Source organism: Glycine soja, chromosome 17 (genome assembly GCF_004193775.1).
Source record: "Glycine soja cultivar W05 chromosome 17, ASM419377v2, whole genome shotgun sequence".
NCBI lineage: Eukaryota > Viridiplantae > Streptophyta > Magnoliopsida > Fabales > Fabaceae > Glycine > Glycine soja.
In genome coordinates, this window is record NC_041018.1 from 38,078,943 (window position 1) to 38,097,387 (window position 18,445).

Here is an 18,445-nt window from a genome sequence, read left to right on the forward strand (position 1 = left end):
ATCTCTCCTTTTTTATTTACCATAAAAAAATAGCACAAAGTAAAGGAAATGTAATTGACATTCTTATTTATATTAAGATTATTTATAACTTTATAATCGGTGTTGCAAATTAGTGTCTTCAGCATATACTAGTTAAGAAAGTAATTAAAGAGATTACTAACATTAGCCATTTAGCCCTATGATATATCCTTCACTCTCATTTCTTTATATTTATGTTTTAAATATTTCAAAAAAAATTGAAAGAAAATATTTCAAAATTAAGATATAAAACATAATTAAAAGGATAATAATTAATGTTGTTTTAATATTCTAAAGGAATAGATAAGTATAAATAAATTTTTTTAAATAGACAAACAAATAATCATTCTCAGAAATTTCTTTTACCAAAAATTATTAGCGTGCATAAATTCAATATTTTTTTCTATGAAGATCATCTACGAACTTAAAATATCAACACAAATGCATTACATACTCTTTGGATTTATTATTGATAAATCATCATAATCGCATATATCAAACTAACGAGGGAATCTAGTTCAATTAACTGAGGGGTGTGCGAGTATTATCAACGTAAAAAAATGCATATATCAACTAACACAACACAGTTATTTCAGTGATTTCAAATTTAAATCCCAAATCCATAGTTTGTGTTAGATATAAGAGGAACTTCGGATTCTGCATCATGAGCCGAATTGGGCCTCTTATAATTTGTCTCTATTGATAGCATGTAGAAGGAAAACCAACACAACCCGTAATGTTATGTTTCTAAAACAATTTGAGCAGCAGGCTTAGTGGCATAAACCTCATTAGCACCACCCACTGTGGAGAGAAATAATTAATGCAGGATTACCATCCAGTGATAGTTGTGCTATAATGGTTATCTTTTTCCAACAACAAAACAAAATCCAATTCATTATAAGATTATACAAGAAAAGAGATGAAACTTGGACCTAATAGTGCAATCAAATTGATTATTGAAATCCTAATACAAAACTGAATTGCTCAAATGTTCATACAGTCCTTGTAAGATCCAAGATGAAGAAAATGTTGCCTTTGATGCTATCTTCTATATATGTACATAAAGAGGAGCAGATTCTAGAAGTCCGAATGATATACACAAACTAGACTCGAGTGTGTTATGGGCGTGCGACAAAGAGGGCACTCTGGCTTTTCGTTGCACCATTCCGTGATACAGTTCCTGCATGGATCACATCAAACACAAGATGAGACACAGCAAGAAGCGGGTACATGGAAAGCAGTAAGAATGCACAAAGACAATACCAGCAGAATACATGACCACAGGAAGTAGCAGTTGGGTGCTGACGATTACTCAGGCAAAGTGTGCACTTGCTAACCCCACTAGTTGTATGATACTGCAAACAGAAAAAGGATTCATCAAAAACACTTGATGCTCTTGAGATGACATGATAGAACTACTTAATTCTCTGCTTTTTACTTCATTCTCCCATGGTAAATCAACTCTTTTCTCATTAAACAATAGGCTTCCTGCGAAGCTCTTTAGATCTTGGCGTTTGTCAATGAACGTAATTAGGTATGTCTTTTATCAACAACATTCAACCAAAGGTAAATCCCCCAAAGTGTGAACAATTTGGATCGTAACCAAAGCACTGATACGGTCTTCATTAGGACCCATACAAGTTGAGGGAAACCCACCCACATGCATTGTCATCACAAAAACCAGATTATACAAATTCTAATTCATCAAGTTGAGTTGAAACATATTGTATCTACATAATCAAACTATACACTTTACTTTGTTATTTCCACCTTCTTAGGCTTTTGCTAATTAGTAAAGGGCACTGATTAAGGAACACTTAGTACTTTCCATTAAATGCTTCTAGTTACTTAAAAAATTTTAAGTATTAAAATGAATTTTATGTTCTCAAATCTGAACAAAAGAAATGTCTAGTTTATTTAATATTTTCACAACAACAACAACAACAACAACAAAGCCTTATCCCACTAGATGGGTCAGCCACATGGATCACATGTTGTCATTCAGCAATTAAAACTTATCACTACTCATTAAAAAAATAACTAAATAGAATTCTTTCATATCCTTCTAAAATAAAATGATACTCAACTTTCAAAGCATGTTTATTCTATCTCCATGCAGAACCAAAATTTTCCAAAGTATCATATATTACACACATGGTCACCTATAATTTAACCTCACTCAGAACAACAAGCATACACTAAAATATTGTTAATTAAAAAGGATGGGGGGAGGCACAGGATAATCTGATGAGAGAATTGAACCTCAGAAGATGAAGATTCAGAGACCCAACTTCCTTTGTCAATATCTGGAGTTGCCAAAGTACCCTCTTCATTTAAAACAGGCAAACCATGCCCTGCAATACATGATTGGGGAATCAGGCTATGAAAAAAAAACTAACTGAATAAATAATCATCAATAACCTGCTGATCTATCATGGTTTGTGAAGGATGCTTGATGAACTGAACCAGCAATTGAAGTAAAATTTCTTCGACGCAGCCCTTCAGCAGCTAGTATACAAAGTTGAATCAACAGAAATACTCCTAGTATTTGGTATCTGCAAAGAAGCAAAATTACAGAGAACAGGTTCTGTAAATAAAAAATCTCAAGAGAAGAAATCTGGTTACTAAAATGACTAATATGAAAATAAGAAATGATAGAGAAATTTAGTAAACAACAACACAAACCCAAGGTCTAGTACATGAAGACAAGGACAAAATTAAACTTAACAGTCAGAATAGATAACCGTTTATGCTCATACTATGTCATATGAAGCAAATTCAAGATGAAAATTTCCCAAATTGCTCACACATTTTGAAATCTTAAAATTTCAAAAGTAATTACCTGGGTCTTTGATTTGATGCTTTTCCAATAAATACATAACGAATGCTTGCAGCACGTTTGGGTATATGATAATAGAGGCCTGCCAGATTAAACAATGGCATGACTTAGAAATCTTGTTTTTACACATTTCACAACTAACATGAGTCCATCAAGCAAAGAATCACCTTCAAAGTAGAATAACATGAGATTAGCACGGAGAACCAACTGCAACAACTCACGGACAAAAGGGAGCATCTGGTGGCAGGGCATAAAGACTAGATTCAGAGGAAAAAACACTCACACACAGAATTGCATTTAACTAGGCAAATTAAATGCAGTCAAATTGTTACAAAACCGATACAAATGGAATGAACCTGATACGAATTGTATCAATGGTGCCAGCAGAAAAGGTAAGTTGGTAAGAAGAATAAGTGAATAAGGTAAATATCTGAGAGCAGAGCTCCCCCAAGTGTGAGAACGTCTCAACACTCCAATTCTATTTCTGATCTAAAAAGATCCCCTCCTCAACAATACAGCATTCCCTTATAACAGAATGCACACACCCTCAATCATCACTAACAAACTTTCACTACCACTAACAGACTCTGTAATTCCCTGACTACCCCCATCCTTCTAGAATGCATTACTTATTAGTTTTAGGCCTACAGTGATAAACTTTGAAGGGCTTATCCCATCCAGAGACATGATTCCTAACAATATCTCCCTCTATCAAATTAGCCTTGTCCTCAAGGCTAAATGAAGGAAACCTGGTATGAATGGAGGTTTCTGATTCCCATGTAGCTTCCTCCACCGGCTGAGATTTCCAAAGAATCAGCCATTCTGCACAGCTTCCATCCATTTTGCCTTCATGCATGGCCAGCACTGCTTCGGGGAAGGGGGAATCTGATTCTTCCATAGTCAGACCAGGGGGTAATGCAGAAACAAACAACACATGAAAAACCGGATGAACTTTTGCGGATTCCGGAAGCTTAAGCTTGTAGGCCACCTCTTCGACTCATGATAGAATTTGAAACGGCCCAAAATAGCGGGATGAGAGTTTGGGATTAATACGTCGGGCCACCGTGAGCTGTCTATGAGGGCGCAACTTAATGAACACCCAATCCCCCTCCGCGAAAGACACAGCACGACGATGTTTGTCTACTGCCTTCTTCATGGATTGTTGGGCACGGTGCAGATGAGCTTTCAATTGGCGAATAGCCTCGTCTCTATCGAACAATACCAAGGCTACGAAATCCACAGATGTCTCACCTGGCAAAAAACGACGCACAGATGGAGGAGCTCGTCCATAAACGACCTTGAAGGGAGTCTTTCCAGTAGCCAAATAGAAAGAAGTATTGTACCATTATTCAACCCATGAAAGCCAAAGATGCCATTTAGTTGGTTGTTCAGAAGCAAAACAACACAAGTAGGTCTCCAAACATCTATTAACCACCTCTGTTTGGCCGTCAGTTTATGGGTGATAAGTCATGCTCTTCCTCAATGTTGTACCCTGGAGTCTAAACATTTCACTCCAGAATTTGCTCAAAAACATAGGATCACAATCACTAATAATGGATTTGGGAACTCCATGCAATTTAGCCACATCCAGGATAAATACTTCCACCACTGTATGATCAATGCAGGAGTGTTTTAGTGACAAGAAGTGAGGGTATTAGGATTATCGATCCATAATCACGAGAATCACGTCGTACCCCTAAGAACGAGGTAAGCCAGAAATAAAATCTAAAGATATATCATCCCACACCACCTCTTGAATTAGGATGGGTTGCAATAACCTAGTTGGAGACAAGGCCTGGTATTTGTTTCTCTGGCATACATCATAGTGGTGGATGTAATCCATAATGGTATTTTCATCCCTTTCCAATAAAAATTCACAGCCTGACGCTTATATGTCTTAGTGAAACCTGAGTGGCCCCTTATCGCTGTGGAGTGGAATTCTGCTACGAGTGCCGGAATGATAGCAGAAGTCTTGGATAAAATTAAGCGCCCCTTGAAAAGGACGAGACCTTCACGTTGAACATATTGCGACATCGATGTTGGATCACTCTGAATCTGGGAAGACAATTGGCTCAACTCTGCATCTTGTTGAAACTTGTTGCGAATGGTGGGAAAATCCACCCATAATGGGCTTATAGAAATGGCCCCCAACTCCCCTGAACTCATTTGATGCGAAAGAGCATCATCGGCCTTATTCTCCGGTCTAGGCTTATACACCACTTCAAATTGGAACCCCATCAATTTCACCAACCAACATTGCTGATCAGTGGTTGCGAGCCTCTGCTGGAGCAAGTGACGCAAGCTGCTATGATCGTTATAGACCTTAGACCCAATACATAATGCCGCTAGTGTTGACCGAAAACGCTAAAGCCATTATCTACTTTTCATAAACTGATTTAGCTTGCGTCTTAGGGGCAAAGGCTTCACTAAAATATGCAATGGGTTGGCAGTTTTGCATCAGGACAACACCAATTCCTCATCCTGAGGCGTTGCATTCAATAACAAACTCCTGCATGAAATCTGATAACGCTAGAACTGGGAAGGAAGTCACACAATGCTTGAGCAAGGCAAAAGCACTCGCCTGCTCCTCACCGCAAAAGAATCCCTCTTTCTTTCTTAAAGTCGTAAATGGCTGGGCCATTTTACCATAGTCACGGATGAAACTTCTACAGTACCCTGCAAGACCCAAGAATCTACAAATTTCTTTGGTGGCAGTTGGATCAAGCCATTCCAACACTGCTCCGACCTTCAAAGGATCCATTTGGACACCCGTTGTTGAGATGACATAACCCAGGTAGTTGATGGAAGTGAGGTCATATGAGCACTTTTTTCGATTCGCCACAAAGGAGTGGTAGGCCAACACTGACAGAACTTCATTAAGGTGTGATAAGTGTGTAGGCCAATCTGGATTGTATACTAGAATATCATTGAAAAAGACGAGCACAAACCAGCGAAGAAGTGGTCGGAAAACAGCATTTATGGTTGATTGGAAGGTAGCTGGGGCGTTCATAAGACCAAATTGCATCATGAGGTACTCATAGTGGCATTCATGACTGCGGAATGTTGTTTTGGGGATGTTAGATTCCTTCATGCGAATCTAATGAAAGCCGGATTTTAAATCAAGCTTTGAAAAGATGCGAGAGTCGTGGAGCTCATTGATGGTCGGAATAGGGTACTTGTCTAAAACCGTGACTTTGTTGAGGGCTCTAAAGTCCACACACATCCTCCATGAATCATCTTTCTTCTTTACCAAGATGATGGGGCTCGAAAATGGACTAATAGAATGGCGAATAATACCTTCTGTTAGAAGCTCCTCTACCTGACGCTCTATCTTGTCCTTGTGGTGGTAAGCATATATGTATGGTTGCATGCTAACTGGATTGGTGTCAGGGAGCAAGGTAATGGAATGGTCATAATCGTGCCGTAGAGGTAGGTCCTGTCAAGGAAAGAAAACCGATTCATGAGAAGACAGCGCATGTTGCAAATCTAGAGGAAGTTCAGGGTCGGAGGGTCATGTTGGGATAGAGTCCTCCAAAGTCAGCCTCTGGAGCATTCCTTGGAGGGCAGGAGTTCAAGGGTGCTCATGGAGATGGTAATCCTGCAACAAGACTGTTTGGCTGTGATCTTCGGAACTAATTGTTTTCTTTCGCCAATCAATGGTAGTGCGACCCACATTTTCCAGCCAAGCTATCCCCGAAATTACATCAACTCCTCCCAAATCTAACACATAAGCATCCACCAACATAGTATATTGGCCCACTTTGACACAGACAGCGTGACAAATGCCCTAAGAAGAGCATTTGGAACAATTACCCAAACCCACACTGAACAAATAAGTCGGTGTAACCTCTAGATTGAGCGAGCTCACCAACTCACGCGCAATAAAGTTATGTGTAGCTCCACTATCCACGAGTAGAAGAATTGGGTGGCCAATCAACTCACCCTCCAACTTGATGGTTCGCGACTTGGCCAAATTCCTAGGATCAAGAGCTCTATAATCCAAAATTTGATAGAGCATTATCTCACCTTCGAAGGAAGGTGCGTCGACGGCCAGAGACGAAGGGGTCAGGTGGTGGGTCGTCACATTCCCAGATGAGAAGACACAAATGACAGTCTAGGCAATGGTGGGTCGGACCCTAATTGCCTCCACATTTGAAACAAAGCCCACGATTACACCTATTCATCAGTTCCAGGTAGGAAAGGTTTCGGGTACTTGCTCGCGAGTTGGATCCGGGTGATCTGGGACCAGATCGAGCCCCCTTGTCTCTAGGCCCATTAGAAGAGCCCATAGACCGTGTAGGACTCATAGGTTCCAAATGCTGGGAACATTGGCCTCCACCAACATGGAGTTTCCTAAGAAGGAGGAATGGGACAAAGGAGGAGGGCGCCAACTGGGTCTACCTCGCTGGGGAGGAGAGCGATCCGATTTTCGTTCGATTAAACGAGCAATGGAGATCAGGCAGTGACGATTGGGAGGTTCGAATAGGAGCACCTCTACGCGAATGTCGTCACGTAGTCCACCCAAAAAGAACCCCATATATTGGTCCTCAGAGAGCAGAGAAACTTGAGCCATGAGGACCTCGAAGGCCTCCACATATTCGTTGATGGTGGTAGATTGATGAAGAAGCTTAAGTTGAGCAAAAGGGCTAACCGACTGGTTGTCGCTATAGTGGTCTAGGAGAGCACGCTTGAAGGATTCCTAGTGGAGGTATGGATTGGAGTTTGAGAGGACCTTGAACCAGTGCCATGACATGCCCTCCATACAAATCTGAGCGGGGAAAATGCGCATTTCCGACGGAGTATTCTGAACGGAAAAGTAGATCTCCACCTTGGCTAACCCCCAACGGGGTCGTTGCCCAAAAATCGGGGAAGATCAACGCGCTTTGAGTATAAGTTGTCGTTGTCAGGGGTACGACGAAGCGGACTGCTGGAGACAGAAAAACGAGACACGTGTATTTAGTCGCAAAGGATGGATACAAACTTTGAGAGCTCACTGACAAAGGAGACAAGTGAATTGAGCTTGGTGGATTGGGTGGAAATGGAAGACTCATGGGATTGAAGAGCGAGTTTGATGGCAGCAAGGTTGGCCTCCACGATATCGAGACGTTGAGATGTCATTCGCGTACACATACGAATAAGGGTAACTCTCAATGAAAGCATCAATGATACGAATTGTATCAATGGTGCTTGCAGAAAAGGTAAGTTGGGAAGAAGAATAAGTGAATAAGGGAAATATCAGAGAGTAGAGATCCCCCAAGTTTGAGAACGTCTCAACACTCCAATTCTATTTCTGATCCAAAAAGATCCCCTCGTCAACAATACATCATTCCCTTATAACAAAATGCACACACCCTCAATCATTACTAACAAACTTCCACTACCACTAACAGACTCTGTAATTCCCTGCTACCCCCATCCTTCTAGGATACATTACTTATTAGTTTTGGGCCTACGGTGATAAACTTTGAAGGGCTTATCCCATCTAAAGACATGATTCCTAACAGAAACAAGTTGTGTCCCATGGGAGTGGCCAATTGTAACCTAACTTGTAAATTCCCTGATAATTTAAAAGAACCAACAGTATATGGTTGTAATAAAAAATACCAAGTGTTCCCAAAGGAAAATATATTGACTTCCAGATCTGTAGGCCATCTCTGAATGAGCAAAGTATCAGCAAGGATTAATTAATATACCGTAGGCCATCTCTGAACCAAATGCAACCAAAATGCACTCAGTTTACCCTTCAACCTTGACAGAGTAGTAACAGATTGTCCCGACGAGGATGAAAGACTGGCGTCAGAAATCTGAGAACTATGGCTACTGTGGGCATTTTCACCAAAACCCTCAGCAAACTCTGAGTCAGTAAGGACAATGCCTTGCGAAGCAATTCTAGAACTGTGGAATTAACAAACAATCAAGTCATCATAAAATTTGACAAACACACAGCTCAATCACATTGATAATTGGAAGGAACAACCAAGAAAAAGTAAAATTTAAATGAAACAAGTGACAATCAACCTAATTCGTTCTGTGATATATGGAATAGCAGTCTGATATACAATGAAAAGAGCACGCCTCGCAGGAGTAGGAGGAAGTCCATAAGGTCCAGCAACCTAACAAACCAATCAACAACATCCAGATGATGCCAGAACAATAGGGAAATTCATCAAATCAGGTACGAATATCCAGCAACACAAAACCCAAACCTCCAATTCAAAAATATAACAATATCAAGGTTTTAAAAAACAGTCCACAATCACAATTGAGGCCACAATGTGAAGACCACAATTGTGACCACATCAGTCATATTTGTTCACAATTCTTCAAGAATACAACACCATTAAGGTTTTTAAAAACCATGCGCAACCACAATTGCAACCCATCAATCATATTTGTCCTCAATTTTTCGCAATATCAAACATCAAAGTGTCACCGGAAATTCAAAAGGCATAAGATAACCAATCCTCAACAGAAGAATCAAAACATCAGTCATACTAGGTCGCTATTTTTCAAGAATATAACACTAGTAACAATGTCAACATTTTTGGGAAATTCGCAATCACAATTGCAGCCACATCAATCACAATTGTCCGCAATTTTTCACAATATCAAACATCGTAGAGCAAATTCAAAATGCATAACATAACCAATCCTCAACCGAATTTTAAGAGTTTCGAGTACGAAACCTGAGTAATGTCGCAGTATTCCTCTCCCAGGGTTTGCTGTCCCGAGCCAGTAGTGAGAACATAGTAAAGCATCTGCCCTAAAAGTTTCGTCTACGACGCAATCAACACGGAAAACGAAGTTACTCACTTTATGTTCAAACTTCAAAGTGTTAAAACGCAAAATCTCGCTCTAAACGACAGAGAGAGGTTACCTCGTTTTGGTAAGCCACTGCAACTCTGGTACCTGCGCCAAGAGAGTCAAGACAACAACAGAATACAGTTAATTGAAAATTTGATAGTTAATTCGTAATCGGAAGTGTTATATTATTATTAACCGAAGAAAGAAAAGAGAGAGAGAGGAACCAAAGAGGTGGCGAAATGCGTCGCGACAGGCTTCGTAAACGAAAGAGGCGTATTGATCGTCCTTCTCGGCGGCGCGCATAATTTCCGGCTGAGCTGCGAGAGGGAACCGCCGTGGCTCGGTGGAGGAGGTGCTCGGACCGGCAACCGCGCCGTCGCCGGAATCTGAGCCATGTCTTCCGAGGTGACCCCACCCCATGGCCTTTTTTTTTTGTAACTGTTTTAACGTTCTTATCTTCCACTGCTTTGTTTTGTTAAAACGTTTTCGAAGTTTTCTTAATTCGTTGAAAAAAAATAAAAGACAGAAAAATAAAATGGGAAAAAAAAACGAGTGAAAATACTTATCACTATGCTACAACAACTTATTAATAAAAGTCTTATATATTTAATTTATATAATCATTTTATTTGAAAGGCTACAATACAAGTACAACAAATGCTTGTTATAATCTCCTCTTGCTGACGGACAAGGAAATAACAACTTGTATAAATTTCGTCACTAATATTTAAGGGCTTCAAAATATTATTACAAAAATAATAAATTAAAATTCCAATATTATTACAAAATAATATCATTAAGATCCAATCGAAGTACAAGTGTATCAAGATAGTTTAAAGGAAATACACAAAAGCTCCCTATAAATATCACGTAAACATCCACCCCAAAAAACCTTTACAACCAATAAGCTACTTTCCAAAAAAATAAACTGTATATGTAAACTCCACACCCTGATAGTAGCAAAGTATCCTACAGTAGGACTTTTGACACAATGTATCTCTTGGACGTTGGTATCCAACATTCACCCACACGTTTTACATAAAATTCACACTCTCAATCCTGCCAACGGCATTCCGAGGCTCAAGAAACGCAGATTTCCTCCTCTATTTCCTCTTTCTCGTTATTCTCATCAGAAGAATAATAAATATGGTACACAAATCTTTTCTCTTCTCGTTCCATTATCAATTCAAAATTCATTGACATGGATTTCTTTTTCAATGAGAGTTTTGAATGCATTCAGACATTTCATAACTCAGACATCATTCCTTTTATATTTTTGAAAGTGCTTGTTTATTCTGAATTAGTTAAAACTTTCTATTCTAATCTCGAAATTCAAGAAAGCACTTTGATTTCTGAGGTTTATGGGATAAAAATGGTCATTGACCAATCCCTATTCTATGACTTGACCCAATTATCTAGTAAGGATGTATCATTTGAAGGTGCACTGAATGATGATTGGAAATTTGATTTCTCTGTGCATGATGTCCGCCGGTTGATTTGCACCAACCAAGCGGATATGACCGGAAGGCTACTTGCCGAATCATTGGCTTTTGAAAGCCGCATCCTTCACTATCTCATTGTGCGTATTTTACTTCCAAGATCTTTAAACCTTGCTCAGGTTTCTAAAGAAGATCTTATTGTTATGTGGGCTTTTCATACTGGCCGACAAATTGATTGGGCACACTTAGTCTGATATCGCATGCATAAGGCATTGCGATTAAATGCTCCATTGCCATATCCATACCTAGTCATTCTTTTCCTTCAACACTTTAACATCCCTCTTGATTCTGAACCTTATGTTCCAATCAAGAGATCCTTTTTGATTGGTGCTGTTGTGATTGCATCTTTTGGTTACCGCAAAGAGCATGATAGCTCTTGGGTAAAAAAAGGGTGCTCAACCCATTGATGATGAAGGAAACTTACCTGTTGGAGAGGATTCCTCTCTTCTTCAAAAGATTTTGGACAGGTTCGATGGTCTTCAAACCTATGTTGGTGAAAGGTTTGATGCTTTGGAACTACAAGTGGACAAGCGATTTGACGAGATGGACTCAAGGATCACCAAGGATGAAGGAGATGTCACTTGCATCCGCATATGCTTTGATCTACCACCACCACCACCATCATCTTAGATTTTATTATCTTTAGTATTATTAGTACTTTGATTTCTAGTCGTGTGTTTGGCTATATTATTATGACATTTGAACATTTAGTATTTCTTTTAATATTTGCTTAGTATGACTGAACATTTATGAATTATGTTATATGACTATGTGGTTTACATTTTAATTTGGTTTATTCATGTCTTGCTTCATGATTAGTTTAGAATCTTTTATGATTGATTTACAATGGATGCTATGTGTATGTTCTTTCTTAAAATCATGTATGTTTTACGCACTTTGGCTTTTTGTTGATGCCAAAGGGGGAGAGAAAATAGGGATTAAATCAAGAACTCATATATTTAAGTAATTTAATTTCAAGTGAAGCTTAAACTCAAAAACAAAGGGGGAAAATATGGAGAATTAAGTGAGTGATCGACTAGGAAAAAGAATGTGTATGTGTTTCTTGATTTCAGGGTTGTCATCATCAAAAAGGGGAAGATTGTAGAAACAAGCTTCATGATGATGAATCAAGTTGATTCAAGTAGTCTTGATGATGACAAAAAGCCCAAGAGAATGATTTCAAGATTGAGTCAACAAGTTCAAAATCAAGATTAATTTCAAGATTCAAGAAATGACATCAAGAAGAATCAAGATTCAAGAGAAGATGAATTCAAGATTCAAGAGAAGAAATCAAGAAGACTTCACAAGGGAAGTATTGAAAAGATTTTTCAAAAAACAAACATAGCACAGTTTTGTTTTTCAAAAGAGTTTTTCTCAAAATTTTCTAAGTTACCAGAGTTTTTACTCTCTGGTAATTGATTACCAATTACCTGTAATCGATTACCAATGACAAAGTTTGATTTCAAAAGTTTTTAACTGAACTTGTAACGTTCCAATTGATTGTTAAATGGTGTAATCGATTACAATATATTGGTAATCGATTACCAGTGTATCTGAACGTTGAAATTCAAATTCAATTGTGAAGAGTCACATCTTTTCATAAAATGCTTTGTGTAATCGATTACATGGTTATGATAATCGATTACCAGTGACACATTCTGAATAAAAAATCAAGAGATGTAACTCTTCAAATGGTTTTCTCAAAGATTTTCTCAAGGTTATAACTCTTCTAATGGTTTTCTTGATCAGACATGAAGAGTCTATAAAAGCAAGATCTTGACTTGCATTTCAATAACTCTTACAACTTTTAGAATTTCTTGAACTACTTTTGAGAAATCTTGAAACCTTTGCTTCTCATCTTTCTTCTTCTTCCTTTGCCAAAAGCTTTCTAAGTTTTCTGTTTTCCAAACCTTGTTCTTCTACAGAAAACAAAAGTGTGCGATATCTTTTAATTCTCTTCTCCCTTTGCCAAAAAGAATTCGATAAGGACTAACTGCCTGAATTCTTTTTGTGTCTCTCTTCTCCTTTTTCCAAAAGAACGAAGGACTAACCGCCTGAATTCTTTTGTGTCTCCCTTCTCCCTTTTCAAAGAATTCAAAAAGACAAAGTCTGAGAATTCTTTTGATTCTTCCCTTTCCCTTAAACAAAAGATTTCAAAGGACTAACCGCCTGAAATATCTTTTATTTCCCCTTCACAAAGATTCAAAGGACTAACCGCCTGAGAACTTTGTCTTAACACATTGGAGGGTACATCCTTTGTGGTACAAGTAGATGATACATCTACTTGGGTTGTTGTAACTGAGAACAAGAGAGGATACATCTCTTGTGGATTAGTTCAAGTGGAGGGTACATCCACTTGATTGTTCAAAGAGAACAAGGGAGGGTACATCCCTTGTGGATCTTTGCTTGTAGAGGTTTTTACAAGGTTGAAAAGAAATCTCAAGGACCGCAGGTTGGTTGGGGACTGGATGTAGACACGGGTTGTTGTCGAACCAGTATAAAATTCTTGTGTTTGTCTTCCTCTTCCCTACACTCTTTAATTTCCGCTGTGCACTTTAATTATCGCTTTTACTTTTGGTTAAGTTTCTATTTCTGTTCTTTACTTTATTAACATTATAGTAAAAGCCTAATTGAATCTAGTAACATTAAGAATGATGGATTTTTAATTAGTAAATGTTCATTAATAATTAATTCAATCCCCCCTTCTTAATTATTCCGAGGCCACTTGATCCAACACTAAATCTCATGTTCACAATTTCACATCTCATAATGTTATAATCCACCATCGCATGTTTACGTTTATCTCACAAATTGACACATGTTCAACTTTGTATTATGCTCAATCTCAATAACAATATTATAATTTCAAAACAACATGTTATCCCATAATTCATCACATATTTAATTTATCACTTATACACAATTTCAATCATAATTTCATGATCCCAATATAACTATTTATCACGTTAATCCTATCAAAAACACAAACAAACTATACAAAAATATTTCTCAATCCACGGGGAGTAAAACCCCTCAAATAATTTCACATAATCATACAGGAAGAATTTCAATCCAATAAACATCCCAAAATAAACTCTAATTTGATCCTCTAAGGATTGTTACACATGTTCATTCTAACACCAATTGCGATAAACTCATCCATTACCTCTAAGCAGGCTCACGTGTATATTGTGACAACAATAACGACATCTCTAGCAGTTTCCTGAGATTCCTCAAGTTTTTTCTCTGACTGCTCTGATAGAATTCTCAAACGTTATAGAGAAGAAGAAGGAATTGAAGTCGTCATTCCACTGTCTACGTGCGATGAGTATTTCTCCATCCATAGACGTTATTTTGCAAATCCCATCGGTGAAGATGTGTGAAAATTAATCGAGAATCACATATCAAAATTTCACGACAATCCAGAGGAGACGTAGAGAGTATCGTCAATATGAAAATTGACCTAAGATACCTCTATTTATAGCTACGGTACTCAAAGCCTATTATTTACTCTATTTTTCTTTATTTATTATTTTATAAACAAATACTCTATTTTATTTCCTATCAAATAAATAAATCAAATGTTTTTTTCCTTCAAATCATTATTTTTATAAAGTTATTTCTCCTTATTTATTTAATTAAAAAAACTTATCATTTGTTTTCCTAAAACTCTATTTATTTTAAATGAAAAACTTTTTAAATTCAATTCAAAAAAATGAAATGTTACAGGTGCAGTCTAAGTACTCCAAGTACATTACGGATTGGGTAATTCGTGATATATTATAAATTGCTAAATTCGTAATCCAGTTGGGGTACACAAGAGCAAATAGTAAGGTGCGCTAAATAGTTACTTGTTAATAGTAGTAGCAGTATATGTTTCTAACTGGGCCTCGGACCTAGTATATTGAAAAGAAAAAAAGACAATTATACAAATTGAGCTAATGAACTAGAACTAGAAGCACTCCCTGAATAATAAAAATGGGTGCAGTAGTGTATTGTGAAAGTTTTTTTAAATTTTGTTATGAGCAAATGTTTTATATAATAAACTAATACTTTCCACTTTAACTATAAGTTATTTTGATTAAAGTTTAAAGGATAAAATATGTTTGGAGTTCTTATAAAATTTAAAAAATATTAATTTCATCTTATAAAAAAATGTTATAATTTGATCCTGTAAAAATAAAATATATTTTTGTTAGTTTTTAATAAAAAATTTGTTAGACAATTTTTTAACTGACTAACGAATTTAGTTACTTTTCTTATCTTTTTAAGCACATTCAAAAGACATCAAAATCCACCATTATTTCATCTTTCCTTTTAATCTCATAAAAAATAACAAGAAAATCATTCAAAAAGTAACATAAACTTGTAATTTTTAGGGATGTTTAGTTCTAAAAAATTATTTAATTCATTTTGAAGATTTTAACCGTCACAAATTATTTAATTTATTTATAATTAAATTATACATATAAGTTTATTAGCCACTTCAAATTTTTGTCTAAAACAGTTACCACTAATTACTAATAAAAATATATTTTATTTTTATATGGACCAAATTAATAAAAAAAAATTATGACAGTAAAATTAATACCTCAAACATATTTTACCTAAGTTTATATATCACCAGAATCTAATAGTTTGTAAAATACTATATACATTAAAATCAAATTACAACCTTCACTTTTAATAAGTTCAATTTTGATTAAAGACGTAAATGGTTTCTTAACTTTTATCCTAAGAACACAAAAGCCCCTTGCATCATGTGATGCCATTAAAACTTATTTTAACCTCTAATTAACAATATTATAATTATGTTAAAAATATCATACTTGAAAGAAAATACCTTGTAAAATTCAATGTTCATTCATCCAAGGATTTAATATACACATGATCTATGTCAAAACTTTATATGTAAATTCATAGAAGGGGCCATTTTATTAGATCTGGGACATGTTAAGTAATACGTGGAGTATTGACCCAAAAAATGTAATGTGTGGAGCTAGTGTGTGTTTGGGGCTGCTTAGATTATTAGATTTCAACTGTTTTTTTAGACTCTTAATTAATTAATATCTTGCGAGAATATTCAGCTGTATAAAGATCTAAAGCAATCATGTAATGAATGGTGCAAAACATCTCAATTTAACGTTAAGAATCAACACAAGTCGTAATTTTAAAATTAGTACATATTTGAATTAAAGTTTACAAATATAAGTTTCAAACAAAAGTACATTGTAAAATGTAAACTCAAGTTTGATAAAAAAAAAACATTATAATGTGATTTATGTTTAAGTATTTTTGTTCAAAAATAAGTTGATAAAATAAAATTTGTTTAGATAATACTAATCAAAAGTACTTTTATTTATTTGATGTTGCTGTTAAATTACTACTGCCATGGAAAAATGAATTTGCATAAGCAATCCATATGTTAATTCTGACTAAAACTCAGTTTGGAGTGAAACTTTGGTGAAAAAATGACTTTTGGAGGCGGGCAAACATAATAGAAAACTGAGTTTAAAGGTCTAAAAGCATGTTGGAAGCCACAAAACAGTGAACCAAACATGCTCTTATTCATTGGCACATGCCTTCTCAGTTTATCTTCCATTTCAAAGCTCCAAGCATCACTCAAATCAAAAGCCACACACAACACAATTGAAATAACATTAAAATCGGACCCAGTACTGCTTATGTAATTTGAAATCTTGGGGCCACCATTTTTCCTTGAAAGATATTTACTTAACCCATGATCAGTGCATGACAATAATAAACCATGAGAAATGAACTTCATATGGTTAGCTTTTAGTTGCAATGTACTATCTCGAATCTGTTAAAAGGAAATACTCGTTCACGGTTCACATGACCCACAAAATTAGACGTTTAAGTTGGGACACGTTCCTCCAACGATTGCCAACAATATTTTTCAGGAATATATATATATATATATATGAAAAGAAGCCAATGAGAACACTACACATATATACATTTTCAAGAATCAAACCACAAGTTAGATGACAAAACAAATAAGACATTATTTGGTTGCAAACTCAGCCAATATCGCATTGTAAACACACCAGAAAATAGCCAATAAGAGAACTACAACAGATAGTGCTTTGTACTTGAAAAAACTGAGCAAAGTGACAACAAAAAAAACAAATAATGTGTGCTTTGCTTATTTGATTACCGACAAAAGTGGTAGTCACTCAAACTCTTCAATCATTCAACTCGGAGAAACGAACAAAGTGGAAATATTAATATGAACAAAAGAAGATTGCCAACATAAATTTTATTCTCACTAGTTACAAGAGTGATTATTGTACGAGACTCAATAATTCTTATATAGAAATGTATGTCACCAAACTAAAAACCATTTGTTAAGCGACAAATCAACCCCACTTTAACAATTTGACACCTATAATATGTTGAACGACGAATAAGAGGAATAAATAAATAAAGTTGTTCCAGTTAAGATTGATAGAAATTATTATCTTTAATAGACTCTGACAAGTGACAAGCTTCTAAATTGACTGAATTCATTATTGCATTCGGAGAAATGATAAGTGGATAAGAATATAAGAGAAAAGGACTTAGCAATTATATGCTCTTGTCTGTTGGATATGGACTGTGAAATATACATAGTTGATATTATTGGTCATTAGATTGAGAAGTTATTTGACTTCGACCAATTATAGTTTTCTAAAGAGATGCTGATATAATTTCACATAAGAACGAATAGATGAGACAAGTTTGCGTTCGTTTGAGCATATATATATATATAGTAACGTGTCAAAACAGGATGAGCAGCCACTACACATTATTTTCCGGCACCATCTTTGATTGAACCAAAGACTTGAATGAATGAATGATCACACATTTGAAAATAAGAAAACTAGCACTATATCAACACCCCAATTAAAAAAATACACAGTATGATCATAATAGCTTATGAAACATGACTTTAAAAACCGTACGTAAGCATGCGCGTACACTAAACAAAATCAATATTAGAAAAGAGAAAATAAGTCAAGAGTAATATTAAATATGAAATAAAATATCTAAATTGATAAATGAGATTTTTTTTATCTGAATGATATCTTCCCAAGGGCTAAACTTCGATATATTGGTAAAGACTTTAACGCTGAAATTAATATTTATAAGAGAAGAATGAGTTTATAAAATTAGAGAGAGTATGTACCAGCTGAAATCCATATGACATATTTATATTATTCTATTATTGGTTATGTTAGTGTTTTTTACATGATGAGACATGAGAAATATTTCTCTGAGTGAAT

General features: G+C 36.0%; 1 protein-coding gene across 1 annotated transcript; it reads right to left on the minus strand.

Moving 5' to 3' along the window:
• Positions 1-909: 909 nt before the first annotated feature.
• On the minus strand, positions 910-10,839 carry LOC114391737 (peroxisome biogenesis factor 10-like). The gene is made up of 12 exons (XM_028352696.1): positions 10,750-10,839; positions 9,886-10,234; positions 9,735-9,766; positions 9,544-9,633; positions 8,876-8,970; positions 8,551-8,752; positions 3,025-3,094; positions 2,861-2,939; positions 2,440-2,573; positions 2,281-2,372; positions 1,282-1,373; positions 910-1,198 (listed from the first exon to the last, which is right to left on the minus strand). The coding sequence occupies exons 1-12, from the start codon at positions 10,837-10,839 to the stop codon at positions 1,096-1,098; spliced, it is 1,428 nt and encodes a 475-aa protein (XP_028208497.1). The 3' UTR covers positions 910-1,095.
• Positions 10,840-18,445: the final 7,606 nt, after the last annotated feature.